The sequence below is a fragment of the Falco naumanni genome, chromosome 1 (assembly GCF_017639655.2).
Source record: "Falco naumanni isolate bFalNau1 chromosome 1, bFalNau1.pat, whole genome shotgun sequence".
NCBI lineage: Eukaryota > Metazoa > Chordata > Aves > Falconiformes > Falconidae > Falco > Falco naumanni.
In genome coordinates, this window is record NC_054054.1 from 105,714,028 (window position 1) to 105,741,660 (window position 27,633).

Consider the following 27,633-nt stretch of genomic DNA (forward strand, 5'->3'; position numbering starts at 1 on the left):
GGGAAGAGGCGAGGGTGTGCAGGACAGACGGACATGTCCATGCATGCAGGCTCACGAGGACAGCTCGGCTGCATATTCCTCATTCCTTTCCCAAAGCGGACTCCCCACCTGGAAACGCCGCTGGCTCCTGTGCACTGAGTCACCGGTCACGTCTGCAAAGGGCCATCATCCCCACAGCCGGTGGGGGAGCGTTGGGTCCCCAGGGCTTGAATTCAGTGGCAGCCGATGCAACCAGGGCAACCAACTTACTTAAAATGTCCTTTGATGTGAGAGACTTGGGGGTTTTCAGCGTGCTGGGGTTGTACACAGGTGGGGGGGCTGCTTTGCTGATGGTTCTCCCAGGACTCAGACCCCAGCACTGGGTGTTGGGTTGGTGGCTTTGGCACCGGGCTGTGGCCGGTCCTGCTGTGCCAGGGTGCCGTGTTGGGATGCCCTGTTGGGGTGCTGGGCAGGGTGCTGTGTTGGGATGCCAAGTTGGTGTGCCCTCCCGATGCCAGCAGCTTCAAGGACTCTCTTTTTTCAGCGCAGCATCCTCCACTTGCCATCGCCCACCCTAGATCTTCCCTGCAGAAGCAGCAGGAGCTGGGCTTGCCCAGGCAGGGTGTCAGGGTGGTTCTTCCCGAGGACTTTAGGTGCTGCCAGATGTCAGCTGAGATGTGGATTTGGCAGGACAGAGAGCTAACTCAAGCAGTTCTGTTCATTCTCTGTGATGTTTGTGAGAGAATCCTTCCTGCGCAGACACAGACGTGGGCACTTCATCTGCTCATGGCTTAAATCTCAGGGGACCTTCAGTGTTGCCAGAGAGACGGGACCACACCATTTTTATTTGAAATTGAGTGATAAGAAAGCGACATCAATTGCAGGGAGTCCCAAGGGCTTGGAGACTTGACGGCAAATAAAATTTACCTCTGGATAAGCAGCACTGGGATTTCTGCTTCTTTGCATGTCACACTTTGGTATCATTTTTAAAGCCAGTCTCCTGTTCCCTGAAAGGGCTTTGTTTAAGATGCATTTCTGTGTTTGGGGCTGGAGTGGGTATTGCTGTATTTGGCCTCGGCTTTTATGCTTGCTGGATCAAATGGAGGGAATGGATCCCACTGAAAGCTCACTGATGGGTGATGAAAACATGGAAACTCTTCCCTACTTCATCCCAAATTACTGAGGATTTCTCCATGCCTTGGGATGTGTTAATAGTTGGGTTTTTTCCAGGGTGAATTCATGCTGATGGGAGCCCTCCAGGTCTCCCCCATCGCCCCAGTCCATCGTGATGTGTGTGATGGTGTGTCCTTACCTCCCGTGGGACAGGCAGCACCCTGAAACTTTCCCTGCTGCTCCTGTTTGCTTTGCTTCATGTTGTGACATGCCAGGGCGTCCTGCCTGTGCTGCCTGTCAGGCAGGCAGCGTTCTGCCTGCAGGGAGAAGGATTTGCTGGCCAGTGCAGGCAGTGTCAGTGTCTGCAGAGACGCTCCTGCCTCTGCCCTCGCTCATGTCTGCTGCCTGGAGCTGCATCTCTCCAGCTCCCTTGGCTGCCTCTGGGCATGGGATCTGCAGCGTGATGGCGAGACTGGTGTGATGGGTGTGATTGGGGGGGTTGGTGGGAAAGGCTGGCACTGGACAAGGTCTTGCTGTCAAGGTGTGCGCTCGGGGTGTTGGACAGGGTCAGAAGAGCAGCGTGGCTTCTCCATCTACTGCTTTTTGGGGACAGGAGGATTTATGGGTCTGCCTGGGGTACAGGGGTCCTGCGCACCTGCAGCTCTGCTGAGAAGCAGCAGGTCGTTATCCCCTTTTGTGTCTGCTTAGGAGAGAGCCAGGGATCCCTTCTGCCCTGGGGCTGGAGGCTGAGGATGGGACAACCTCAAATCCTCTCCCGGTTTTGGATTTTCTTTCTCCTCCCTTGCTGGCCGTGTGTTTCCTGGAGCTGCGTGCAGTTGCGATGCCTTGGGGGTCACGGGTGATGCTGCCAGGGCTGGGGGTGAGCATGGTGTTGCTGGCAGAGATGGGGTGACTCTGCTGCATCACCTGCACCCCACAAACGTGGGAGAACCTGGGGGAAGTCGACTCACACCCTGAGCCGTGTGATCGGTCCCACTGGATGCTCTGGCTGAAAATCCTGCTTCACAAGGGTCCTTTTCTCCTGCCGTGCTCCCTGGCAGGGCATGCCAGGCACAGACTCCTCCAGCCAGCCTGCCACACATTCCCCAGCCCGGGGGAATAGCTGGGATTTTTGCATTTCCTCCCCCAGAATGACACCGGCTGGACAGTGATCTATAGTGAGCATCAGCAGCTGGCTCCAGGAGGAGGGCAGGGTCCCCTGACACAGCAAGAAGCCCCCCATGCCCACAGAAGACTCTGTTTCAGTCCGAAGGTGCAAGCACGTCCCTGGTAGATTTGCTTTGTGCAGCAGTACCTGGGTACTGGGGCAGCTCTGCAAGCCCTGGGTTAGGGAGGGAGCCTCCAACATTCCCAGCAGTGCCCACTCGACCATGTAGTTGTTTTCTTAAAGCCCCAGCTCCTGGAGTCACACCATCCCTGGAGGAGCTCAGCTTTTGCCAAAGACCTTGCTGTCAGGGGCAATTGGGGAAGAAGTTTGCAATGGAGCACAGTGCAGAGAAACCCCAAAGGTGGGCATGCAAATAACCCCCCTCGTGCTTATTTTATTATTATTTTTTTTTCAGAACAGGGTTTGAGGAAGAGGACTGGTGGAGTTGGACTGCGATTTGCAGGTAGAGCCACTGCATTTCCTTGGAGCTTGGGCTGAGCCCCGACACACCGCAGGGCTTCCCAGCTCCCACTGAGGGGTGGGACGAGCCCTGGAGCAAAGGGGGGTCCCAGAGAGCTGGGTCGTTGCGGGGACCTGCTCTGACCCCCAGCCTTTGGAGGTGACAAAGACCCACCTGTCCCCTGCAGCAGGATCAAGGGATGAGACTGGGTTCAAGTGTAGGGATTTATGCCCAGACATGAGCAACCACCAGCATTTTTACAAGGAGGTGAAATGATGAGTAAGTGAAGATGCTTGTGATCAGCATGGGGGTGTTTCCTTGGGAGTGCTGCCCCAGGGGCTGGGGTGGGAGAGGCTGGTGGAAGGGGAGCTGGGGGACAGAGCGTGGGGGTCTGGGACTCCCTGGGGCTGCTGGGCTCTCAGACCAACCCCTGGCTCCATGTCTTGGTGGAAAGCACAGAGCAAGCAATGGCAGTGGTGTCTCTCTTGCTACCCTCTACCTCTTGCAGCTCTTTAGCCTCTTCCTCCTCGTCGTCCTCCTCCAGCTTTCTCTGCTGGGACACTTCCAGGTTGCACAGAAACGCTGCTGGACAGCTGAGCCAAGGAGTCTGGGAGTCTGACCACCATCAAGACCTGCCCTCTCCAAGGGATCTCTGCCCTGATCCCTACAGCTTTGGGAAGCCCTCACCTTGGGGTTTGGCTTTCCAGCTCCTGGTGCTGCTGTGCCTCAGGCTGTGCATAGGGAGGGCAGGAGGGATGCAGAGACACTGGTCTGAGCATCATCCCCGTGATGTGTTTAGAGGTCCTTACACTGGCCTTGCACGGAGCTCAGCCTCTCTCCATCCCTCTGGACACCCCACCCAGGGAGGAGGGAGCCCTGCTCAGGGTCACCCATGCTCGGGCTCCCCTGCTCGGGTGGGCTCCCTGCCACAGTGTGTTTGGGCTCGCACAGCACATGGCAGCATCTCAGCAGGGTGTCTGAGCCTGTAAAACGGGTGCAAAAATATGACTGCCTCAGGGCTGTCAGTTCAGGGGTACCGAGTCCTGGAGATGCATCTTGCAGGGTCATCAAGTCACCCCAGCTGTGGTCGAGGTGGGTGCAGGGGTGGCAGGGAGGGACAAGCCCCCCATCTTCTGTGGTTGTGAGCAACTTGGGATGCTGACAAGCTGCTGCCTAGCTCCCCAGAGCCATGGATCTCAGGGGAAAACCCACCCCGGGCTGGCTGGGGAAGAAGGAGCAGGGCTGCCAGCAGAGGAGCAGGCGCTGAAGGGTTAATGGGGAGTGTTTGCAGCCAGTCCCTTGTCACCAAGGAGAAGGGAACAGCACTTGGGAAAGAAACAAAACACCCACTGCTCTGGAGGGTAATTTCCTTTCCCCAGCTGCATCACAGCCCTCCGACCCCAGAAGGGCTACCAACACCGGGAGGACGCGTCACTGTCCCGGGGTGGCAGCGAGCGAGTGGCACCAGGTGAGTGTGGCTGTTGGGGAGGTGGGCTGGCGACATGGCCTGGGGCAGCTCCCCATGTCCTCATCACCCGTGACGCCACCATCCATGTCCCCATCACCCCTTTCCCTTGATCTCCTCCCAGTCTTATGGCATAATGTGGGGGCCACCGGGCACGGCGGTGCGGAGCATCCGTCCCTACCGGTCCAGCGAGCAGTACCTCTATGCCATGAAGGAGGACTTGGCGGAGTGGCTGAAGGAGCTGTACGACCTAGACATCGAGGTGGGCACCTTTGTGGAGGTGCTGGAGACAGGGGCTGTGCTCTGCTCCCACGCCAACAACATCAAACACGTGGCCGAGGAGTTCGCCCGTGCCTGCCCCGGCGTGGCCTGCCACCTCCGCCTGCCCACCGCTGGCGTTGCCTGCAACCTGGCGGCACAGCCGGGCACCTTCCAGGCCAGGGACAACATCTCCAACTTCATCCAGTGGTGCAGGAAGGAGATGGATATTAAGGGTAAGATGCAAACGTCCAGCTACCCCATGTCCCTACGTGAAATTCCCTTCCAGCAGCTCCTGGCACCACTGCGATTGTTTTCCCGTGTGTCCCCAAAGCCAGTGCCACCTCAGCAGCTGGCAGCACCATGCGCATGTGTCCCTGAGCTGGCATGTCTTGCCCAAGCTCTTCTGGGCTTGGCAGCAGCTTTGCGGGGTGCTGGCACACCGCGGGTGTGTTTTCTTGAGTGCAAATATGCACTGGAGGGGTGGAAATGGAAAGGGGGCATGCCACAGCGCGGCCACGCCATGCACAGCATGATCCTGGCTGTAAGGCCATCAGGAGCGGTCCTGGCTCTGGGAAAAGGGTCTGTCACGCTGTCCCCACCATCAGTGGATGCCCAGGAAGAGCACGGGCATGGAGTGACCATGACCAGCGCACCCAGCCACAGGTTTTTGTGGCTTTGGGATGCCATGAAACAGCCGCGGTGCCTTTGCATATAGATGCCCAAGGGGAAGGCTCTTCCTCTCTTAATTTATTCCGACCTTTGTTGGACCCACCATACTACCAGTGGGATGACCCCAGGGAATAGCATCCCTTTGGGCGGTTTTTGACTCCGCCTGTGCCCCCCATCCCCTTTGTCCTCATCCCCACGCACCTGCCCTGGCTCAGCCTAGCCCTGCCCTGCCCCAGACGTCCTGATGTTCGAGACAGAGGACTTGGTGCTGAGGAAGAACGAGAAGAACTTTGTGCTGTGCCTGCTGGAGCTGGCCCGCCGTGCTGCCCGCTTCGGCATGCGCGCCCCGACCCTTGTACAGATGGAGGAGGAGATCGAGGAAGAGCTCCGCCAGGAGCTGGACCTGCCACCCACAGAATCCCCTCTGCCCCGGACCCCCAGGAAACCACGGGACCTCCACAACCTTGACCAGATGGTATGGAGGGGCATGTAACGGGATGGGGATGGAGATGGGGATGGGGATGGACACCCCAGGACCTTTCCCAGGAGCCCTGGTGAGGACCCATTCCTGCTGCCCACAGGTCCAGCACCTGGTGAGTCGCTGTACCTGCCCCGTCCAGTTCCCCATGATCAAGATATCTGAAGGGAAATACCGTGTGGGTGACTCTGACACCCTCATCTTTGTCCGGGTGAGTCTGCTTCACCCTGTGCTTTTGGGGTGCAGGCACCAGGAATCCTGCTCCGGAGCCTCTTCCATAATCCATGGCCCAAACGGGGCCAATGTGGGGATTTTGGCCATTATCCCCAAAGCAGGGCAGCTTGGCTCTGTGGTACATGTTTGCATGGATGTAACCATCAATGTGTACGGGACCTGCCATCCCACCCCAAGCCAGAGCCAGGTCTTACCCAGCAACGGGAACACAGGGATGCTCTGCCCCTGCCTGGATCTGTCCATAAGCCTGACCTTCCCAAAGGGATCCGCATACGGCAGTGGAGAGGTGTTTTCCAAAAAGCTCCCCACTCTCCTCGTGGTGGTGAAATGTGCCTGTCAGGATAGCATTGGGACCTGAGACCCTCCCCACCTCAGTGGCGGTGAGCCAGGGATGAAGCCATCCTTTGGGACAGCTGGTGGCACTTTGGGCAAGCTCCCAGAGCCCGGCTGAGTGTGCCACCCCCCGGCTGCTTAATAAGAGGTGGGGGGGGGTCCTATGGGTGCATCGCATGCACCTCTCGGGGCCTCACAGCACAGGGCATCCCGTGCAGATCCTGCGGGAGCACGTCATGGTGCGGGTCGGTGGCGGCTGGGACACGCTGGAGCACTACCTGGACAAGCACGACCCGTGCCGCTGCACCTCGCTCTGTGAGTCCCTGCGCCCCCAGACCCCTGGCTCTGCCCCATGGCTGGGGTGAGGGGGGGGGGTCTGGCATGGGTGTCGCTGCTTCTGGGGCTGTTTGCAGGAGTGGGAGGTTTTGTTACCCCAATGCCTCGTTGCTGGGCGGGGGAATGTCTGGGTCTGGGGACTCTCTTTGGTTTTGGTGGCCACTAGAGGTCACGGCAGACTTTTGGATGGAGCTGGACCCCCAAAGCCCCTTTGCAAGGGAGCACAAGTTCACACCAGCATCCCTGGGGGGGATGAATGCTGAGCAATGGCTGGGTGGGCTGCACCCGGCGGTGGGTGCAATGGACAAGGGTGCTGAGCCTCCCCCCGTTTTCCCCACAGCTCACAAACAAGCCTGGAAAACCAGGAGCCCCCAGCAGCAAGTGCAGCATGAGATCTGGCTGTGCCCGGCCTCGAGGGCAGCCCCCCGCGGCCAGCCCCCTCCTGCGCTGCTGGTCAGCCGCTCGCAGAGTCCCCTGCCCCCTGTCACCTGGGGACCCCGTGCCCCCCCCAGCCCCCGGCCCCCTGCCACCCCCTCACCGGAGGGTTCAGGTCGCCCACCGGGTGCCAGCCCTCGCCGGGAGCCAGCACAGCCCCAGAGGGTCCCTTCGAGCAGGTAAGTGGTGCAGAGATGCTTCGTGCCCCAAACTGCCTGGTTTCAGAGCAGTTTTTCTCATATCCCCAGTTATTTTTCCCCCTCCCTTCTGGTGGTTCCCAGCTCCAGGCTGGATGGAGGAGGGATGCAGCAGCTCCCAGCCCCTCTCTGCTCTCTCTTCTTGCAGGGTGCCTTCGGGCAGGCAGCCGCCACCATCCAGGTCACCCATTCGACCCAGCTCTCCTGGCCACAGGGCAACATGCCGGGCACCCACCCCTTCCCGGGTGACCCCCAGAATGGAGGACAGCATGGGGGTCCCCAAGGCGTTGTGTGGGAGCACCCCAGGGAAACCCCCCCCGGCACTGGTACGAGGCAGGTCCGCAGCACCCACCACCCAGCTGACACCAGCATCTCCAAAAAGTGCCCAGCAAGGAGGCAAATCCTCTGTGGCAGCTGCCAGGCCACAAGAAGGGGGGGTCCCTGCTGTGGTGACTGCCCGTGCCCCCAGCCCCAGCAAGAGCTGTGCCCCCTCCCCACACCGGGATGCCCGAGGAGACTCACAGAGCCAGAAAATCCTGCAGGAAAGGAACCGGGGAGCCCTCAGCCGGGGCCAACCGCCCTCACCCCAAAATTCCTCCAGCCAGCCTCTGAAACAGGAGGGCAGCATTAAGCCCCCCACCAAAGCCAGCCCACCCACCTGCCGGCCCCCCACCCCTCCGGCCCATTTTGCAGATGGGTGTAAGGTCTGTGCTGCTGGGGGGGGTCCACAGGGGACCCAGCTGTGCCACCCAGCCCAGAATCCAAGGGCTGGGGGTGCCGAGGGACCTGGGGTGCTGGCAGCCTGTGGCGGTGGCGGGGGCAGTGAGGGGCTCCGGGGGTGCTGTGGGCACGTGCAGCCCCCCAGCTATGGCAGGGTGGTACAGGAGCTCTCCCGCGGGTGGCAGCCCCTGCGCCCTGTGGGGTTGGCGAGCTGGGCCCCTAAAACGCCCCCACGAGCTGCCCCGCAGCCCACCCCCCTCCCGGATGGGGACGAGGTGGAGGGCCCAGGGGTGGTGGTCCAGACCCCCCGGGGAGCCGGGACCAGCAATGTCCCCAAGCCCCGGCGGTGCCTGAAGAAACCCGAGCGTGTGCCCTCCATCTACAAGCTGAAGCTTCGACCCAAGGTGCATCCCCGGCGGGACCACAGGCCAGGCAAGCGCCCCTCGCGTATCCCCACCCCGCTGGGGCATCGCCCACTGCCCCCCCGGGGCCAGCATCACCCCTCAGGCCCCCCCCGGCCACCCCAGCCCGCTGGCACACATCCCAGGGCCAAGCCCTCGCCAGCCGACAGCAACGCCTGGCTGACCGAGGATGATGAGGAGGCATGGGTCTGACCCCCCCCCCCGCCCCGAGTTTCGGTGGGGATGGACCCCTCGGTCACCCAAAGGTGGGGGCAGTGGTGAAGCCGGAGCGGTGGTGCCCGGGGTCAGTGTGGGCAGCATGATGGATTTGCTTTCAGGCAAGCCGGGGGGACCCCCATTGCTCTTCGGAGCTGCACCCCCTCCTTCCCCAGGTTGGGGTTTTTTTTCAGACTTGGGAATTCTCCTCCTACACAGGCATCCTTGTACTCTTTTGGGTGGAAAAATCCAGCCCCAGATTGAGAGAACGGGGCACTTTCTGCAGGGAAGAGGGGTGTAGCTGGCCCCCACAGTGCCCCCCTAGAGCGGGGACACCCCACACTTGGCATCCAAGCGCGCAAACCATCTTGTACCTCGGTCTCCCCCGTCTGTACAATGGGACTAACGATCCTTATGTCTTACAGCACCAACAGGCTTAATGAGTGTTTGAGCTGCTCAGGTCGGGGGGGTCACAGGAGGTGACCCTGGCTGAACCCCGTGGGCTTCCTTCTGGGCGAAGGTGGGAGACCCACAGGGTGGGTGGTCACCTCGGCAGCGATGGTCAGGGTGGCAGCTGTCACCAAGGCTCACGGCAGCCGCGGCCCCGGCGGTGGTGTCTGTGCAATAGAGATATACCAAAGCTCTTCTGTTTCAGCATCTTTTCCGTGTGGGTGGGGAGGGAGAGAGGATAATCCTGGTGTGGGGGTCACGGCTGGGGAAGGGAATCCCCGCTGCCAGGCTGCTGCCTGTGTGCACAGCCAGCGCCCCTCCGGGAGCCCCACGGGGGCCAGAAGAACCCCATCTTCCAAGAGAGGATGAAGCCAGACCCACACCCCTGCAGAGTTGCAGCAAGGGCGAGCGCTGGGGCCTTGTGGATGCAAAACCTGCTCGCAAAAATAATCCTTTTGCAGGGGAGAAACCAGTTCCCCCAGCCTGGACCACTGCCTCCCACAGAAGGGCTGTGAGAGCGGCAGCGGGGCGCTGAGCACTCTGGCGCCACGGGCAAAGAGCAGCGAGGCAGGTACAGAACCAAGGGGGACAGACCTGATTTTTAATTTGATTTCAAGGAAGGGGGTGCAGGGTATTACAGGCGGTGTAGACACCTTGGGAATCTCCAACAAGAAGTCCGGGGGAGGAGGGAGGAAAGTCCAGGCAACCAGGATGCTTACCGGGGCAGGAGGAGGAGGAGAGGGAAGCATCCTTGCCGGGGCTGGACCAAACCCAGGCATCACCTCCTGCGGCACCACATGCATGGGGTCTGAAACCCAGCACTGCCCTGGGGACAGCGGTGGGGACATCCTCAGCCTCTCCCAGGCTCGGGAGCAGGTGATTTTTAGCAGGACCAGGGTGGCGTTGGGCGAGCGGTAACGCTTTGTACGAAGGGCGTGAGTAGGGGGCAAGGCGCAGGTCACTTGTAGCTGCTGCTGTGCTCCTGGCTGCTCTGATCCCCATCAGCCTGGCCACACGCCGGACATCCCTGCCCTGCTTTCCCTGCCTGCACCCAGCGGGTGCCACCACCCTGTTTCCCTGCCTGCACCCAGTGGGTGCCACCACCTCCTGGGAAAGTAGCTCTTTGTAGCCCTCGTTTTCTCGGGAGCTGGGAAATGCTGTCAAAGCAGTGAGAGTTATTATTACTAATATAACTTTCTCTGTCTATAAAGTACAATAGAAGATAACAATTATATTTATAACTTTTTTTTTTTCCAAAATACTAAATAGATGCTATAAAAACCTGTAACTAATTGTGCTATAAACTGCAGGCTACAGGGTTATAACAAACAATGTATTGGCTTAATCGTTGATATGTGTACATCGGAGCACTTTATAAATGCTTTATTAGTAGCATTTACCAAGGAGTTTCCTTCTCAAACGATTTGGAGGGATCAAGCTAGCCAGAGACCGACAACGTGGACTTACATGGGTTAATAAATCCGGATGGGATGAGGCTGGGGGGGACACACGGGTGGGAAGCCCGGTGGGTTTGCCATGAAGGCAAGGGATGGTGATGAGTGCCACTGCCCTTCCCTGGCCAGGGCTCGTACAGCCACCTGAGACGGATCCATGTCCCCCCATCGCCTTTTCTCTTTTTTTCCCTTTTTTTTTTTTTTTTTTTTTTTTTTTTGAGCAAGGGGAACGGAGTTTGGTTCCCGAAGCGGCTGCTGGAGGGGGAAGGGAGGAGTGGGGTGACCCCAACCCTGCGGCACTGGGGCTGCGGGGCAGCACAGGGTCCCAGTGCAGGGATGGGGTGGTGGGATGCACGGTGCCGGAGCTCAGCTGGACCTACTCTAAATAAGAAGTGTTCCCAAGAGCACAGCAGTGCCTCTGGGAGGTGGGAACCAGGAGATGAACCTGGCGGCGGGGGAAGAGATGGGGCCAGTGTCCTTTTGCTTTACTGCCCCGAGCAGCGCTCGATACCTGCATCTCCTGGTTACGCCAGAAATCACTGAGATGGTTTTGTTGGAGGATGAACCAGCCTCAGATCCCACCTCAGAAGCCGAGGACAGCGTTTCCCCGAGCAGCTAGGAAAGAGGAACCACAACCCCCTCGGCCTCTTGCTCCCCCCTCGCCAACATACCACCCCAACAGCATTTCCTAACAAGGGCTGCACTTTGGCCCCTGTACCGCAGGACAAGATGAAGGTGAGCTGCAAGTCTGGTGTAAAAACAAGATGAAAGATTTAAAAAAAATAAAAACATGGGGGGGCTCACTTTCCTATCAGGGATACACAGAGAGAAAAAATAAAAAAGGAATGCAACTCCAGCTTCCTATTGCTTTGGAGGCTGCCTTCCCACCGCTGCCGTCTCACATGGATGGAGTATCGTGGTGGGAAAGTCTCACGTGGTTGGAGCATCGTGGTGGGAAAGGCCGGTGGGGGTCGGCCCTGCCTGGTGGCACCGCTGGCAGGATGTGATGGCATGGGGGGGCTGCCTGCCAGCCCGGGAGCTGCCGGGGGGTTGGCTCAAAGCCGTGCAAAGCCGGTCGCCCGCTGAGCCTGGGACACAAGGTAGCGGAGGGGTGACCTGCCTGGCAAGGAGCGTTTTGAGATTATTTGGTGTTTAACAGGCTGGTGGGGAGGAGAAGCCTTCCTTGGCTGAACCGGGGCAGAACGGGGACTCAGAGCCCTGGGGAAGCAGCACTCAGCACCCCAGGGGGATGTAGGGGGCAGGATGGGGGCTTTCCGGTGTTTTTTTTTTTTTCCCTTTCTTGCTTTCATCCAGAAATTCCACCTGGAAATCTGACCCAACCAAGCCAAAAGAGAGCCCGTGTCACCTGGGGACACCTCTGGCTGGAGGCTGCTCTGCCCTCTGAGGGGAGAAACCCCAGCTCCACAGGAGGAAAACGGGACTCCCATCTCCACTGTGCCCCAGAGATGGAGCCAGCCCCAGCGCATCGGGACACAGGCACTGGGCAATACCCTTCCAGGGGGCAGGCGATGGCAGGCAGCAGCAAGTGTTGCCCCTGCGATGCTGGGGCAGGAGCCAGCGAGGACGGACTCAAGAGCCAACCTCTGGGCACCACCTGAGGCATCTCCCCCCCCCTCCAGTGCCACGCAGCATTTCAGGCACAGCAGAGATGCAGACCCCCCGGGACGGCTTTGGCCCGGAGCACCAGAGGCTCAGAGAGGGCTTGGGGGTTTAGCTGAGGTCCTCCCTCACCCTTCACCACCTCCAGGCAGCCCGGCCACCCACCCGCTCCAACCTGCCGGTGGCCACTGCATCATCCTGCCCAGCACCACCCAAGGTGCACTGTCCCCAAATGTCACCACAGGGTGCCAGTGCCGGTGGGGAAGAAACCCCCCCCAGGTGCCTCTGTCACAGTTCCCACCGTGGCATCACCCCACAGGGAGCGGTGACACCAAGCGCTCGCTGGGGAGCCGTGGTCCCAGAGGATGGGTGGCCACAGGGGCATGGCCAGGGGGGTCCATGGGGGCAGGGGGGTGCTCACATGATGGTGCATCGGTTCCTGCGGAGGGCACCCTGGAAGCGGATGGTGGTGTGGACGTGCTTGCAGCGGGCACAGCCCACGCTCTTCAGGAGCTCGCTGAAGAGCAGCAGGATGTGCCAATTGTACTTGGCCGAGCACTCGATGTAGCCACACTTCCATGTCTTCTTCACCAGGTTGGAGACGTTCCAGCGCGGGATCACCCGGCCCCGCTGCAGGTCCCGCTTGTTGCCCACGATGATGATGGGTGTCTCTGAAGTGCCGATGACTCTGGGGAGGGCGGGTGGTGAGGGAGGGCAGAGGGAGGACCCACCAGCCCGCAGACCCCGACCTGTCCCAAACCAGCTCTTGGCTTTGGCTTGCCGAGATGTGACTCCTCTTGCCCTGTCCCCTTGTCCCTCTTTCACTGCCAGTCCTGCCCCCGCCAGCCCCAGTCGCTTTCCCAGGGATGGCTGTCCTCACCCAGAGGGGATACCTGGCCGGGGTCCTGCTCCTTCTCCTGCCCTCAGGTCCAGTTATGTTTTTGGGCTCCCAGCCCCGCAAACGGGCTTTGTCCCAGTCTGTAATATGTGATCTCCAATATCGAGAGCAGGGGAGCGCTGGGGCAAGCCCTGCCAGGAGCCGCGGGGGGGATGCATCCTCTGGGAAGTGGTCCCTACCTGGTTTCCAGGATCTGCTGGCGGATGGTTTTGATGTACTCGAAGCTGTCAAAGCAACAGATGTCATAGACCAGGATGTAGGCATGGACGCTCCGGAGCCCCCTGCAACACACGTCCGCCCACTCCTGCAAGGTGCAGAGAGGGATCAATCCTGGCTCAGCCCTGTCGCCGTGCCCGGGGGGTGCCCCACACTGCTTCGGGGCTGGGCATGTCAAGGGGGCTGCTACACCAGCAGGTAGCAAGGGGGCTGCATGCTCTCCAGCCCCGACACCCAGCAGCACCCATCTCACCTCTGCTCTGCCCTGCTCCGTCCCTGCGATGGCTGCGCGTGCCCCCTGCAGCCCATCAGCCACCCCCTCCATCTCCCGAGAGCCCTTATCCCCCTTATTAATCCAGAGGAGAGATAATGGGATTTGTCAGCTCCCATTCCTCTCCTGAGAGAGGATTACAGCCTGTCTAATGCACAGCGGCCCAGAGGCGAGCTGGGAGCAAGGCTGAATGAGGCCCCCTGCCCTGGATTTAAAAGCTTCAACCTCCAGAGCTGCTAATTAGGTGTGTCAATTAGTGATGCACCCTGGCTTTTGGGTAGGGCAGGTGAGGAGGATGCTCAGCCCATCCCTGTCACTGTGGGGCCGGGCGTGATGGACCAAGGGTCAGAGGAGAAGGTGATGGCAGGGCTGTTTGGAGGGGACACGGGGACAGGAGAGGAGGGGCAGCTGCTCGGGAGCGGGGTCTGTGAGAGCGAGATCAGGAGCCAGGGCAGAAGCAAGCAGGGGCGGCCTCTCCACAGCCAAATTTTGGAGCTGTAAGAAATACATGTTATTAGGAAAGCTTTGGGTTTCCATGAATAACAGGACTTTCTATCCATGCTGTAGGAGTGAAAATCTGCCCCTTCCAGAGGCACTTCCCAGGCACTTTCCCAGCCCAGCAGCGGTACTGGGAATGGCAGCCTGCGCAGGCAGCACCGCAAACCCTCCTGAGTGCCACAGGAGAGAAGAAAGATGCGCCAAGGAGGAAAGGCATCGCTTCTCCCCGAGCAAACCTCTTCAGTACCGTGATTCATCCCTTTCTGAGTTTATCACTGGAACGAGGCAAAACAAGACCTAGGACCGAAGGGAACTGGGAAAAGGAAAGTTTTGGGGTGCAGGTTGGTCTCCATCGCAGACTGCAGCAGGGAAAGGAGCTGGGAGCGAGCAGCATGACGCAGCCCCTCTCCTGTCCACCGAGGGGAGGAGACGGCATGTAGCTCCTTGGTATCAGAGGCAGGCGGATGAAGTGGCAGTGCCTCAGGTTACTCTGAGTCCTGATAACACCTGGGAGATTAATAAATTACAGCTATTTCACCACGCTGGGGTGCAACGTGCTCCGGCGCTGTGCTGTCAGGACGGTTTTCCCCATGCAGGGCAGGTTTCCTGGGATGCTTAGGGCTGGAGGATGGTTGCACTGCGCATCCCGCCTGGCCCCGTGTGGGAGCAGGATGTCAGGGAGCCACCGGTGCCTGCTCCTCTCCCAGAACGCTGCCGCAGGGATGCTGCTCCTGGGCATGGAGCAGAGCCCAGCAATGCTTCCCAGCTGACAAAGCCATATCCCCTGCCACGGTCCTCTCCTTTCTCCTCGGAGCCATCCCGCTGACCACCCTCTCTCCCCTGGAAACCTCCATCTGCTCCCACCGGCTGCCTCCTCTTGAGCACAGCAAGGCAGGGAGTTAATCGACTATGTTGGCATCGGCTGTCGTGTCAATAAATTACCCTTTGCTATTTCAGGCTCTCTCGCGCACTGACCTTTTGTTCTCTGCACACACCAATTAATTTTTAAACCTCCTCCTCACCCCTAGAGTGCTCACTTCACCTCCTGCCCGATGGCACAGGGGAAGCTTGGAGCACTATGAGGCCTCTGCAACCCCATCCTCATGGGGCACGGGAGCAATATCATTATATTGATTAAAAATACAAGAGAGCCCAGCTCCTGCGGAGGTGCCCCCGCTGGTGGCATTGCCCCCCGACGTGGCTTCAGCCACGGTTGGGCACCTCCAGCTCCTTTCCCCACAACAGTGGCACAACTTGTACCATTGGGATGGGGCTACGGCATGAGCTTAAAATCCTCTTTTTTCCCATTAAACCCCCCTAAGTGGTCGGCAGTGGTGACAACGCTTCCTGGCCCCACTTTTGGGGCTGTTTTGGGAGCATCTGATAGTGCTGGGGGGTTGAGGAGGAGCTGGTGGGCTCAGCACCCCAGGGACAAGCCCAGGCAATGCTGGGGGGGCAACGACCACCCTGGGAGGGGGTGAGCAGCCGTGCTCTGCCTGGCTTGGGCAGGGGGTGTGCCAGTGGGCTCCCCAGGAACCCCTGGTTTTCACCTGAATGCTCTGGCTACAGTCCACAAGCCCTTGGCTGGTACCATCTCTGACAGCCATGGAAGTGGATCCCAGTGCTCCAGGATCCACTGCCCAGCTGGACGGGGCTGTGGGCATTGCCAGAGCCATGGTCCTTGGAGCGGGATGCCACCCTGCAAGCATTTGCCATCATTTTAGGTGAAAAAGCTTTAGAAGACGGTTTGTCCCGGGCCCATTCAGCCAGTAACCATGAGGATGTGATCCTTCACACCAGCTTTTAGCAAGCAAACCCTGACATGGAGGAAGATGCATCCCCCTAAGTGGAGGAACTGGGACACCCCAGGGTTGCACAGCAAAACCCTATGGAGGCCACCAGAGACCCCCCCAGCGTGGAGGTGCCATTGCACCGAGCCAGGTGCACCCCTACCTGCAGGGTGTTGACGGGGAAGGCGGTGATGGGGGGGAAGTCCATGATCTGCAGGTCGTGGACGTGGCCGTTCATGACGACGGCAGGCAGGTAGACGCGGCGGGCCGTGGTGGGCACGCAGACCTCGCTGAACTCGTTGTAGAGGAACTGCCGGACTATGGCACTCTTGCCCACACCCTGGGCTCCCAGCACGGCGATCTTGAACGTTGCCACCATGCCGCTGCGTGCCAGCCGCTGCCCTGGTGCTGCCCCTGCGGTGCCGAGGCTGCATATTCCCGCGCAGGGGGCCTCAGCCCCATTCAGGATGCATTTCCCCTCCGGGACAGCCCGTCACTGCAAGGCCAAGGAGAAGCTGGTCAGATCCTAGAGACACCCTAGCAGACTCCACTATTGCTTCAGGTAACATTTTCCCATGCAAGAACCTATGGAAAAGAGTTATATCTGTCCTTGGGGGGCAGGAGCATCTCCCAGGGCTGGGCAATGTCTCCAGCGGGCCCTCGGCACTGGGAGATCTCAGGGTCCACCCCCCACCAGAGGGTCCCACCCACCAGAGCAAAGGAGAGGCAGAATTTGAGCAAACTTTATCCCAGGAAGGTTCTCACAGGCACATTCAACCCTTTTGGTACCAGAGCAAGGAAACCACCGGGAAAGAGATTGTCTGTGGCTCAGGGTTTGCCCAGCCCTGGCAGCAGAGGGGTCCTGGGTTGTGCTGGGGGCTTGTCCCATAGCATCCGTGGGGACCATCACTGGCTGTTCCATCCCGGTGCTCCCCTGAGCAGGGGAATCCATCTTCCCTCCGCTTGGACAGCCAGAATTGCCTTTTGCTGGGATGGGGGAGAGATTGCTCTGCGCCTGCGAGCGACAGCTTTAACATTTAATTTCAGGCTTTGAGTGGTTTGGCAATTAACTTGATGGAGGCTAATTTCCCAGCCAGCTGACGGGGTGAGCCCACAAGCCGCTGGCACACGTGCTGAGGCTGGAGGGGCCCTGGGGCAGGGCCACACGTTGGGGGACACGGGGTAATAACCCACACACAAGGATGCCGGAGCCAAGTCTGAGGAACCCAAAGGTCCATTGGCACTGGGTTCCCAACCAGGGGCTGGGATGGAAAGAGCAAGGGTGAGGGCCTGGGTCCCACTTGCACTCACTCCCATCACTAGGAAGCGGCTTGTGCTTTATCCACTTCGCAGATGCTTTTACCAATTTGTGATGCTCTGCTCTGGTGTGTTTTCCCTGAAAACCATCCCCAGAGCCCAGGGCAGCGGTCCCTGAGCTGGCCGAAAGCGGCAGGTTCAAATCATCCTGTCCTGCCTGTTTGAGGGGGGTTATTTGCCCCAGGGATAGCCCAGCCATGGAGGTTCCCGCTGCTGGGTGCCGGGAAGGCCAGGATCCCCACGGTCCCCCAAGCTGGACCATGGCTCACACCATCCTCACTGTGGGGCTGGGGGCTGGCAGGGTCCGATCCTGCCCCAGGGCAGCAGAGTGGGCTTATGCCCGGGGCTGGGGACACCATGGCACTGCAGGGACCATCCTCTGGGGTGCTGACAGCCCTCAGGGACCCGCTCGCCCCAGCCCCGGCAGCGGGAGCATTTCTGTGCCACATGCAGGGAAATGGGGGATGCAGGAGCCCCCGTACCCAGCCTCGCCGGGGCCTTTGTCCACCAGCAGCAAGCACTGTCACTGCAAACCCCGGGGGCCACTGCTGCAGGGACAGCACTGCCCCCACAAACCCTTCCTCCTTGCAGAAGCGACCCCAGCTCCTCCGTGGGGCCGAGGGGTGATGGAGCAACGCAGCTGGGGACCCAGCACCGCGCGGCTGCCCTGACTGGGGGAGCGGGATGAGCCTTGCCCTGTCACCCCAAAGCCCCCGTCCCCCTCCGGCTAGCACAGGGGGGCCATGCCTGGGGAGAGCCAGCTCACGGGCCCCAGGAAGCGGGTTTGCACCCCGAAGCATCAGAGGCTGACCTGATGGCTCCCAGCCCCATGAGCATCTCAGGGCAGCGTGCCACCGAGGGAAACTGAGGCACAGCGGGGGGACCAGCAGTGGCCCCGCTTGGGGATGGCAGAGCGGGGGGCGGTCGGCGGCCCCGGTGCTCAGCGCCAGGCCGAGCTCGGAGGTTGCAGGGCCGGCGGGAGGTTCCTACCGGGAAGGATGCTCCGGCCCCCGGCGCGACCTTGGGCACCCGCCGCCCCCCCGCGACTCCGGGGGCAGCCGGGGGAGCCGAGCCCCGACCCCCCCGCACCCCGCAGCCGACCCCGACCCTCCTGGGGGATGCTCCGGCCGCGGCGGCCAGCGCGGCATCCCCGGCACCGGCCCGGGGGAGGGAGGGGGGCTGGCGGGGCGTGCCGGGGGGACACACGCACCCCCAGGCCGGCGCGGCAGGGGGTGAGGGTGGGGGAGCGCGAAGCAGCGGCGCTCAACTTTCGCTGGGGACCCCCCCCACCCCCCGGCCCTGGCCAGCGGCAACTTTGCCCCCCGTGCCCCCCCCGCCCCGCTCCCGGCGGGCCCCCCTACCTTGCAGCGGCGGCCCGGGCCGGCGGCGCCCCGGCGGGCGGCGGAGCCATGCGGCGAGCCCGGTGCGGGGCGGGCGGCCCCGCTGCAGAGCCCCGGCCCGGCCCGGCCCGGCCCCCGCCCGGCGCGGCGCTACCAAGGGGCCGGGCGGCGGCGGGGGGCGCCGGGCGGGGGGCGCTGGGTCGCAAAGCCCGGCCCGGGGCACGGGGGCAAGCGGCGGCCGGCGATGGGGGGGGATGCAGGGATGCCCGGGCGGGAGGCAGGCACTGCTCGGGCGGGGATGCAGGCAGTGGTGCCCGGGAGTGATGCAGAGATGCCCGGGAAGGCAAGGATGCTCTGCCCGGGCGGGGATGCAGGGATGCCTGGGGAGGGATGCAGGCAGTGCCCGGGGAGGGAAGGATGCTCTGCCCGGGCGGGGATGCAGGGATGCCTGGGGAGGGATGCAGGCAGTGCCCGGGGTGGGAAGGATGCTCTGCCCGGGCGGGGATGCAGGGATGCCCAGGGAAGGATGTAGGCAGTGCCCGCGGAGGGAAGGATGCTCTGCTCAGGCGGGGATGCAGGGATGCCTGGGGAGGGAAGGATGCTCTGCCCGAGCGGGGATGCAAGGATGCCCGGGAAGGGATGCAGGCAGTCCCCGGGGAGGGAAGGAGGCAGCGCTCGGGAAAGGAGGCAGGGAATGCCCAGACCGAGTCGCAGGAAGCCAGGAGGGACACAGGCTTCTCCCAGGGCTCTGGGGAGGCGCCGATGGGAAAGGACCCTCCCATGTCCCCCCTGCAGTGTGCTGGGTGCGACACTGTCACCCTTTCCCTCCCCGGTGCCCAGCAGCATCTGTGCCCTCGTGCCCCCATCCCGTGGGAGCCCCCTGAGGCCAGACTCCTTTGAGGGAGGAGGGTAGGACCCCTCCCAGGGAGCCTTTCCTCCCTCCGACACTTCTGCTCAGAATGATCTTGGGCACATCACTTCACCTCCTTACTGTGGGTCCAGCTGGCAGGGCTGGGGGTTTCTCTGTGCCCGCTGTCATCGGGGGGTACTTTCAGTCCAGGGTGGTCCCAGGCCCCACCAAGGGAGAGACATAACTCTTGCATTTTTGGGATACCCCACACCAAGCATTTACCTGTGCGTCGGATAGCGAGGAAGAAGCTGGTTGCACCTCCGGGGAGCGTGGTCCAGGCCCCCACCGCACGCTGCCGATGGATTCCCTGCACCTCCCTGCTCCTCCAAGGAGACCTTGAACCCCGCTCCAGCTCACCGTGACACCAGCGAGCCCTGGGGTGTCTCCATGGGTCTGGCTGCGATCATGCAGGCTTGGCTGAGCCTGAGCACCAGCCACAGCATCGCTGGGCTCCCCCCAGCCTCGTCAGCACCTTTGGCCGGGAAAAAAAATCATCTCCAGGGGCTCCTCTCCAGGGTGAGGAGGGGGTACGAGTGGAAACACATTGCAGTATCCTTCCTGGGGGAAAAGGGGATGGCAGACACAGCCCCACAGCTCGGGGTGGGGGAGGGAGGCAAGGGCAGGTGGCAAAATGCGGAACAGCCTTTGTGCTACTCTGCACCAAGGCTGGGGCTGAGCTCAGCGCCAGGTGAAGGGAGTCAGCGCCCCTTTTCCGTCTCTCACGTTACACTCAGGCTTTCAGAGATTTGGGGCTTATTTCCCTGCAGAGCTGCCTGATGCTTGCAGCGGGGGAAATATTTACGTGTCTCTGGGGGTTATTGCCAGCCCTAGATGCTGCTCTTCTTCACCGGTTCCTCAGCTCCCCTTCCCTGCAGCGCCATAAAGCAGCCCTGAGCCTGGGAATATTTCTGGGAGAGGGCAGGGATCGTGGCTGCACATGAACTCTCCTGCACAATTCAGGCTCCAGCCTCGGGGCTATTTTTAGCAGTTCCCTCCGAGATGCTCTTCACTTGCTGTTTTATTTGTGAAATTTAATATATGAGAGAGGGGGGAAGGGAGTGGGGCTGGATCCTGGCACGTCCCCACTGGCTGGGAGGCTTATCCCAGCCTCAGCAATAGGAGAGTGACACAAACCTAAAATCATCTGTCAAAGAGCTCCGTGCCCAGGCACGAAGGCAGCAGCAGGGGACAGGCGCAGCTGACGGCTTGGGGGGCTGCAGGTAGCCCCTGCTTCTGCCACAGCCTCCAAAATCCTTGGGTGAGCCCCTGCCTCTCCCCATACAGCATCATGGGCTTGGGGACCTGCTGTCACCTGATGCTGGCCCTCAGCACCTGCACTGGCATGGAGCAGGATACAGCAGCAGGGATTCTGGGGAGCCCACCCAGCCCAGCAGGGCTGGCCCCACCTCCAGCCAGAATAGCAAGGAGCAACCTGGGATGTCCCTGCCCCACAGTGTGGGCCTCAGGAGTGGGGAAGGCCGAGGGGACCACCCACCCCTGTGGCAGCTGCCAACCAGGATCACCCGTGTCCCCTGAGCTCCAGCACTGGAGGCTAACGATGCTAATGAAGCAAATCCCATTTGCAAGGTACAGCATGGCCCAGGGTTGGCCTGTGCCCGTTTATGGGGCATGAGCATGCCTGCAAATCCAGAGCAGCAGGAAAGACCAATTTCTCCCCAAGGAGCCCCTAGCAGAACAGGGAGGGAGGGAAAAACCTCTTTCCCTTTGCCACAGGCTACGAAAGGGGACAGCGGCCAACACGGCAGAGCTTTGACCATCTCACAGCGTCTTTTTTCCTGCTGGGCCAAACGCTGCCCCAAGCTCAGCCCCCAGCACCACAGCTGGAGCAGATCCACCGTGGGGAATGGTGATCCCATCCCATGCCCAACAGTAGGCGTGCAGCCCACCCCAGGCACACCAGGGACACAACAGCATCAGTGACCGCAAACCAGCCTGTCGCCGTTGCTACTAGCCACATACACCAGCTTCTAACACAAACACATCCCAGTGCAGAGCACCACGGGCTGACACGGTACCTGCCAACCCAGGTCCCCAGAGGGTGGAAGCCACCTAAGCTCCAAGGCTGGCCAGGGGCTAGGGAAAGAGCTGCTCTGCTCGAGAACAGCACCTCCCAAACCTACTTCTTGCGTCGTTGCATTTCTGGCCACTTCAAGGGCTAACTTTGAAGCTGCCCAAGCTTGGCTCTGGCCCAGCACAGAGTTTTTGCAGCCCGCCTCATCCTGCCCAAGGCAGGACCAGCGACAGCAAAGCCCTCTGGAAAATACCAGCCCCAGTCCACAGCAATCCCGATGCATCACAGACACTCACGACCTTATCATTTCTCTGCAAGGAAAGCAGGTCACATCACACGCAGCCCACCTGGGGCCCAGAAAGGCCTAAATGAGTACATCCATCTTCCACTCCTCATCAGAAGCTGTTCGTGACAGTGCCCCCTGCAAGCTTTTCCTGCTGCCCTTCGAGATGAGGAGAGCAGCAGCCGGTGGCAGAAGGACCAAGGATGCAACTAGCTACCTCCTCACCCTGCAAGCCCCTATTTTGGAGGGTCTCCACTGCAGAAGTGGCTAGTGAATGAAGAACAAAAGGCGCCCAGTGAGCAAACAGCCTCCTTCCCACCAAATCCAGCCTCAGCCCTGCCTGCTCCCATGGGCAGGGTCAAAAGCGGGGGAATCGGATTCTCTCCCCACCCCACAGAGGCACACACAGCCACAGCAACGGGGAAATGAATTTATTGACACGGATGGCAGGTAAAGCCTGGAGAGCAACACAACTACGCGGCGAACACTCCAACGAGCGATGCAGCAGGAGAAGAGGGCGAAATGCCACTGACCGGGCCCCAGCTCTGCCCTGCAGCGCAGAGACACCCACACACCCAAAAAGCTGGGAAGAAATTTGGCAAAAGAAGGGGGTGCTCAGCAACCCCTCCCCGTGTCGCAGTTATACCCTCCTCCCTGACCCAACACAGCATCACCACACTTAGTGCCACTGGTGCTTCCTTAATTGCTCTATTAATGATTTTTGCAGTGCACCCGCAGGGCTTGGAGCAAATCACCTCCCAGCACACGTGGGCAGGGCTCAAGGGCTGGATTGCTCTAGCTCTGCTCCACTTTTTCCCCAGCCAGAGCACAGGGGTTCCTACACTGGGACATCACCTTCCTCGGGGTCCTACAGCTCCTGGGCCCTGCTAGAGTCTCTTCCAAGGGCACTGTGACCTTTTCCCAGCACTGGCTTCTTGGTTGCAGACAGTGCCAAAGCCCTGATGAACTATCTCCCACCGTAAAACATTTATTGATTTTTGAACGGGGCATCTAAAAAGACAACATGGGGGTTCTCACTGGGGAGACGGCGTCAAAGCATGCTGGGGAGGGTGAATCCATTCTGATTAGTGGCTTGGTTTAAGCAGGAGAAGCTATGGATGGCGCAAGGACATGCAAGAGGCTTTGCTTTCACTGCTGTTGCCACAGCACTTCATGGTTGCAATGCAGTGAGTCCACAGCCACGGACTGGAAAGGGATGCAGCCCTGGCCCTAAGGACAGAGCGGAAAAGAGGGGCCAGGGCCTGGGGCTGCTTGGGACGGGGGGTGAGGGCAGGAACCTGATGGGCCCTTGTTACCGTGCACCTCTGGGCACAAACAGCCAAGCAGCAACCAGCAGAAACGCTTCCACAATCTGCTCCAGACCCAGCCCAGCCAGGACCTGAAGGCCCCAGGCAGGCAGGATGCAAACATTCCCGAACCATCTCCCCTCATGCCACAGCCTGGGTTTTGAGGGACAGCAGGGGACCAGGGAGGGCCACTCCGCTCCCCGTGACACCCCAGGACACTGCCAGTAGCAGCCCCTCTTCCCTAGGGGCACAGCTGATGCCGGCAGCCCTGGCAGGGAAGCAGTTTGGATTTACCACCATGAGCCTGGGGGATGGCCAAGGGTTAGCGCAGCGCTGGGTGAAGGTGGCACAGCTCAGGGGACGGCCAAGAAGGCAGTTTGGCCAGAGCAGGCATGGAAAGAACAAGAGGGGCTGTGGATGGGTGAGGATGCAGAGACCATACCTGGAGCTCTGGCAAGAGCCTTTTGCTCTAGGAGTGGGCTCATTCCCTTCGTTTCATCCACCGCTGTCCTGTTATCAAAAGCGGCCTCACTTCTCAAATCAGCAGCTAATGAGCCAGGGAGATGGCTGGAGTGAAAACACACCATCAAAAGCAGAGCTGAGTCTGCCAGCACAAGTGTAATAAAAAACTCCCTCTCTTTAGGGCTCCATCCTCCTCCACGGACCGAACTGATGGCTCTGCTCCTAGTCCCCCAAGGCCATGCTCACTCTGCTGGAGCCCAATGTCCCTGCAGGGCTCCCAATACTTCCTTGGAATCGCCTTCCCTTTAAGCCAATTACAATAGAAAAACTCAAAAAAAATGTATAAAAATATAAAATAAAGTGCAGTGTTACGTTTTCGACACTTTTGCCTTGTTTTAATGAGCCAACATGTGGTTTTCGCTTTTTTTTTTCCAATGAGCAGTATTATACAAAATCGTAACTACGCCTAAAGCCATTTAGAAAACACTGAACATTGGCACAAAATGGAGAAGCCCACAAGAATTGACAACGAGTGAGGGGTGAGGGGGACGTGGAAGTAGTCGAAGCAGTGGTTACAAACTCCATGGATGCTAAAAATATCAAAGGGGTTTGTTCCCTATCATCATTAGCACGTGGATACTAATTGCTACCTTGTTTAATCAGTGCCTTTGACTGAAATCCTAGACATGAATACAGCTGCTTCCAGTTAAGAGTGCTTTTCCCCACGCTAGTGGTGAAGGAGGGTCTGGGGACCCCTTTCTCCCCCCTCCTTCTGCAGGGTGAGGCACAGGCTGATCTCCTGTTAGTTTTTCAAGATGGCATCGTAGGCCTGGTAGATGTACTGGGACACTTCGGGAGCTCGGCATTTCAGGGAGAGCTGCAGAGAGGAGAGGAGAGGTTAGCGCTGGTGCAAAGGCAGGCAGGAGCTTTCTACCATCTCCACGAAGGCAACTGGAAATGCCTGACCTACAGCATGGCTTGGACAGGTCACGGACATGGCTGATGACAGTCACCCAGAATATTTCTGCTGGGTACTGCACTCTTCATCACCAACACTAAACTGCCTTTTCAGAGCTTGCTACAAGCAGGAGGAGGTACATCAAAGCAAGCTCCCACTGTGGGGTTCTCAAATTCCTTAACAAATGTAGGTGCCTTGCAAGCACGAAGGAAAGGGACATGCCCCAGATGCTGGGACAAGGGACTGACTTGCCCTCGTGTTGTAAAACCACAGCATAAACCTGGGATCTTTAATGATTTTTCTGCTCAATCCTAATGGACACAAATTTGGCTGTCACCTCTCTCTAAAGTGATGATCAGGCTGAGACCAGGCTTGTGGCATCAACCCTTATGCAAACACTTTAAATCCCTTTCCAGCGTTCACTTTCACCCCGCAGGTCCCCAGACCATGGATTTTTCTTGAAACTCCTGGAACAGCTTCCAACAGGAGATAAATCCTCCTACTGGGGCTGCTCAGACACGCAGGTCCGCAGAAGGGGAGCAAAGTCAAAGAGAATAGCTACAGGAGCCCATGATGCAGAACAGAGTGCACCTTCCCACCAGCCATAGCCTGATGCCAGCACAAGGCCAGAGAGCCTCTGACATCCAGACAGCCGGTCTCCGCTGCAGGAACACGGCAGGGCATAAATTTCTCCTTGTTTATAAGAGGGGGAAGGGCATCCTGGCAATGTTTTCTCGCTAATGTCTCTTGGCTTTATCTCTGGGTAACCTTGGCAAGTAACTGCTCGTTGCTGAGCGGGCATTATCCCAGCTCACTGGTAACGGAGCAGCGCAATTCTGTTGTTTCTCACTTTTTTTTCTAGTTCAGTGGGCATTCCTAACCCCTCAGTCAAATTAACGGATCTCCCTCAAAACAAGCATGTTAGGCAAAGTGGGGAATGCAAGGAGAGTTAGAAGGATCCCGACCTGCACCATGTGCCCTGCACAGCCTGACACCTCACCGTGTAGTTCGGGTTCCCTGGCTGAATGCGAAGCTCGGCCAAGATCCAGATGCCATTGGTGAGTTTCAGAGACTGGTAGAGCATGTCCTGGCCCTCCACATTCCTCTTGGCAATGGTGTAGACGTTGTTGTTCTGCAGTTTGCTGGAGACGGTGTCTTCAGAGAGAGAAGACAAACACATCTGTTAATTCACATTCATCATCTGCAGAGACAGAAGAGCCCAGAGGAGCGTTCCCAAGATGCAAGTGCACAAGGAAACGCTGACTTCTGTCCCAGAGCTTTCCCTGGGGGACAGGAGCAGACATGACACAAGGAAAAATATCCAATTTGCTTCATGGACCCACCTCATTCCTTTCAGGCTGTGATCCCTTCTGAAGTACCCGCCCATCTTGCAGGGCTTTCACTTACTGCTCCCTGCTCTGGGTTGTACAGGACTTACTGCCTTTACCACGGCGAAAGTCTGCAGCTCAGAGGGTAAGAGGACTCTGCTTTATCTACAAGCCCCAACAAGCCCCAGGCAGGTTAACGGGTAGGCAGGTGAAAGATGAAGGTAGTGAAGAACACAGATCAGTGCCTGAGGCTCGTTTGGGTCCCTGGTTCTGAGGTCCCATCCCAACCATGACAGCTCCCGCCTGCTTCTCCCACCTCTCACACACAGACACCACTGGCTAAACTAATGTCCTACAACCAAGTAAAAATACTTTCTTTTTTTTTTTTTTTTTTTTTTTTAAAAAATAGCAATCACTTGAAAGGGTAAAAAGCCACTGATATCTGTCTGTAGACATCATAGGGCTGTGATACAGTTTTAACACACTGTACGACCTCAACACTTGCAGAAGATGTGCGATTTCACCCGGAGACCTGTACAGATATAACCATGACACGGGTTATTTCTGAAGGACCTTTCAAAGAAACAAGAACAGAGGCAAACAGGCAGAACACAAAGACCCACACCAGCAGCCTCTGGATGCCAAGGGGTTTCTCAGCACAGTACAGAGCGGAGCAAACCTCAGTCTGTGGATGCCAGTAAAAGGGGCACGCTCACACACTGGGTGGAAGGCTCAGGGAGGACGACTGCACACCTGATAAGCATCAATGGCAAATCCCATTCCTGGTGCCCAACAGGAGAAATACAATTTGTTCAAGCTCTGCCAAGGGCGGGGTGGAACACCCTGTCTGCACTGAGCCATCAGCAGCAGGTTGGGCGCTTCTGACAGAAAGCAAGGGAGAGAAGTGGCCTTAAAGCAATTTGCCCCGAAAGCCAAGAGACTGGTAGTAACATGGTAGCCATTTCAAGGAGGGTGAGGAGCCGGGCAGCAGCAGAGAAGCAGCACAAAGCAACCATGCAGCTCTAATCCATCCCTGCAGCTCCAAACACCGGGATCTGCTGGCGTCAGTGCTAGATTTGAGAACGGATGCAAGTCTGTGCTGGTGCACAGGGATGAGATAGGGGACAGCAGAGTCTGTTCACGCACCAGGGAATGGTAGAAGCAGGAAAGAAAGGGCCCCACAAACCCACACACGGATGCAGAGACTTGCACCCGCTGCCTCTCCCCGGGGCAGCGCTGATAGTCCGAGCAGCGGAGCAGCTCTAAGGGCAGCACAGACCCTTCGCCCGCTGCTGGGCTGAACCCCTTTGCTTCCCAGGCTTCAGAGCGGCTGTGTGCAGGTCGAGGAGGGTTCAGGCATCCAGATACCCAGACACACTCAGATTTAGGTTTCCTCTCTTCCCCAGTTACTATGGAAACTGGCAGATATAAGTAACTAATGAGATCCTTCGCTTAAAAACCCTCATTCCCTCTGTCTCCTCCTCCCACCTCTACTCCTCCTCTCTACAACAAACTCACACAGATTATAGGGAAACAGGCAATGCCGAGCAGCCCCCTGCTCGCAGGGAGCGTGGCTGGGAGAGACATCACCCGCTAGGGATGGAGCCCAAACTCCCATCTCCTTGTGCCCCCCCGGCCAGCATGAGCAGCCTGTGGGGCTTTGCGAAGGCACGGTGTTCAACACAAGCACTGGCTCATGGAGCGCATCCTTCTTTGCAAGGGACATTGATTTTGCTGGCTGTGGTCTGAAGCCCCTTTTGGATGTGTATCCTAGAAGTGGAACTGCTGGCAAGACTTGCTCCAGCAAGACCCCCTCCACTGGGGGATGCTGTCAGAGCAAAGGCATTCCCCAGGGAGCGTGGGCGCAGGGTCAGAAGCAAGGCTGCAGGTGGGAAGCTGTGATTCTGGCAGCTGGGGGGGCTGCTATCCCCTCACGGTGTGAGGGCAGAGGAGGGGAGCACTCCTGCTGCCCGGGGAGCTGTGCTTTGGGGCCACAGAGGGTAAGACGGGGCCTGCAGAGCAGCTGCTCTTACG

At 59.2% G+C, this 27,633-nt stretch overlaps 3 protein-coding genes across 6 annotated transcripts in view; 1 reads left to right on the forward strand and 2 right to left on the reverse strand.

Moving 5' to 3' along the window:
• The first annotated feature begins 3,830 nt into the window (after nucleotides 1-3,830).
• Nucleotides 3,831-9,391, forward strand: GAS2L2 (growth arrest specific 2 like 2). Its single transcript, XM_040614584.1, has 7 exons — nucleotides 3,831-4,188; nucleotides 4,310-4,679; nucleotides 5,352-5,590; nucleotides 5,697-5,804; nucleotides 6,379-6,475; nucleotides 6,837-7,110; nucleotides 7,277-9,391. The coding sequence occupies exons 2-7, from the start codon at nucleotides 4,322-4,324 to the stop codon at nucleotides 8,460-8,462; spliced, it is 2,262 nt and encodes a 753-aa protein (XP_040470518.1). The 5' UTR covers nucleotides 3,831-4,188; nucleotides 4,310-4,321; the 3' UTR covers nucleotides 8,463-9,391.
• Nucleotides 9,392-9,499: 108 nt separating this feature from the next.
• RASL10B (RAS like family 10 member B) lies at nucleotides 9,500-19,662 on the reverse strand. Of its 2 annotated transcripts, none has more exons than XM_040614561.1 (4): nucleotides 19,452-19,662; nucleotides 15,826-16,158; nucleotides 13,067-13,191; nucleotides 9,500-12,677 (listed from the first exon to the last, which is right to left on the reverse strand). In XM_040614561.1, exons 2-4 carry the CDS (start codon nucleotides 16,039-16,041, stop codon nucleotides 12,407-12,409), a joined length of 612 nt encoding a protein of 203 aa, XP_040470495.1. In that variant the 5' UTR covers nucleotides 16,042-16,158; nucleotides 19,452-19,662; the 3' UTR covers nucleotides 9,500-12,406. The 2 variants fall into 2 exon arrangements, with proteins under 2 accessions (XP_040470495.1, XP_040470507.1); XM_040614573.1 differs by lacking the exon at nucleotides 19,452-19,662 and adding an exon at nucleotides 18,341-18,395.
• Nucleotides 19,663-23,681: 4,019 nt separating this feature from the next.
• Nucleotides 23,682-27,633, reverse strand: part of AP2B1 (adaptor related protein complex 2 subunit beta 1) — an 81,024-nt gene continuing 77,072 nt past the window's right edge. For all 3 annotated transcript variants that reach the window (XM_040614606.1, XM_040614611.1, XM_040614598.1), the window contains 2 exons: nucleotides 25,272-25,426; nucleotides 23,682-24,190 (listed from right to left, as the gene is read on the reverse strand). In XM_040614606.1, the coding sequence (XP_040470540.1) occupies nucleotides 24,116-24,190; nucleotides 25,272-25,426 (230 nt within the window). In that variant the 3' untranslated portion in view covers nucleotides 23,682-24,115. The remainder of the gene's footprint in view (nucleotides 24,191-25,271; nucleotides 25,427-27,633) is intronic.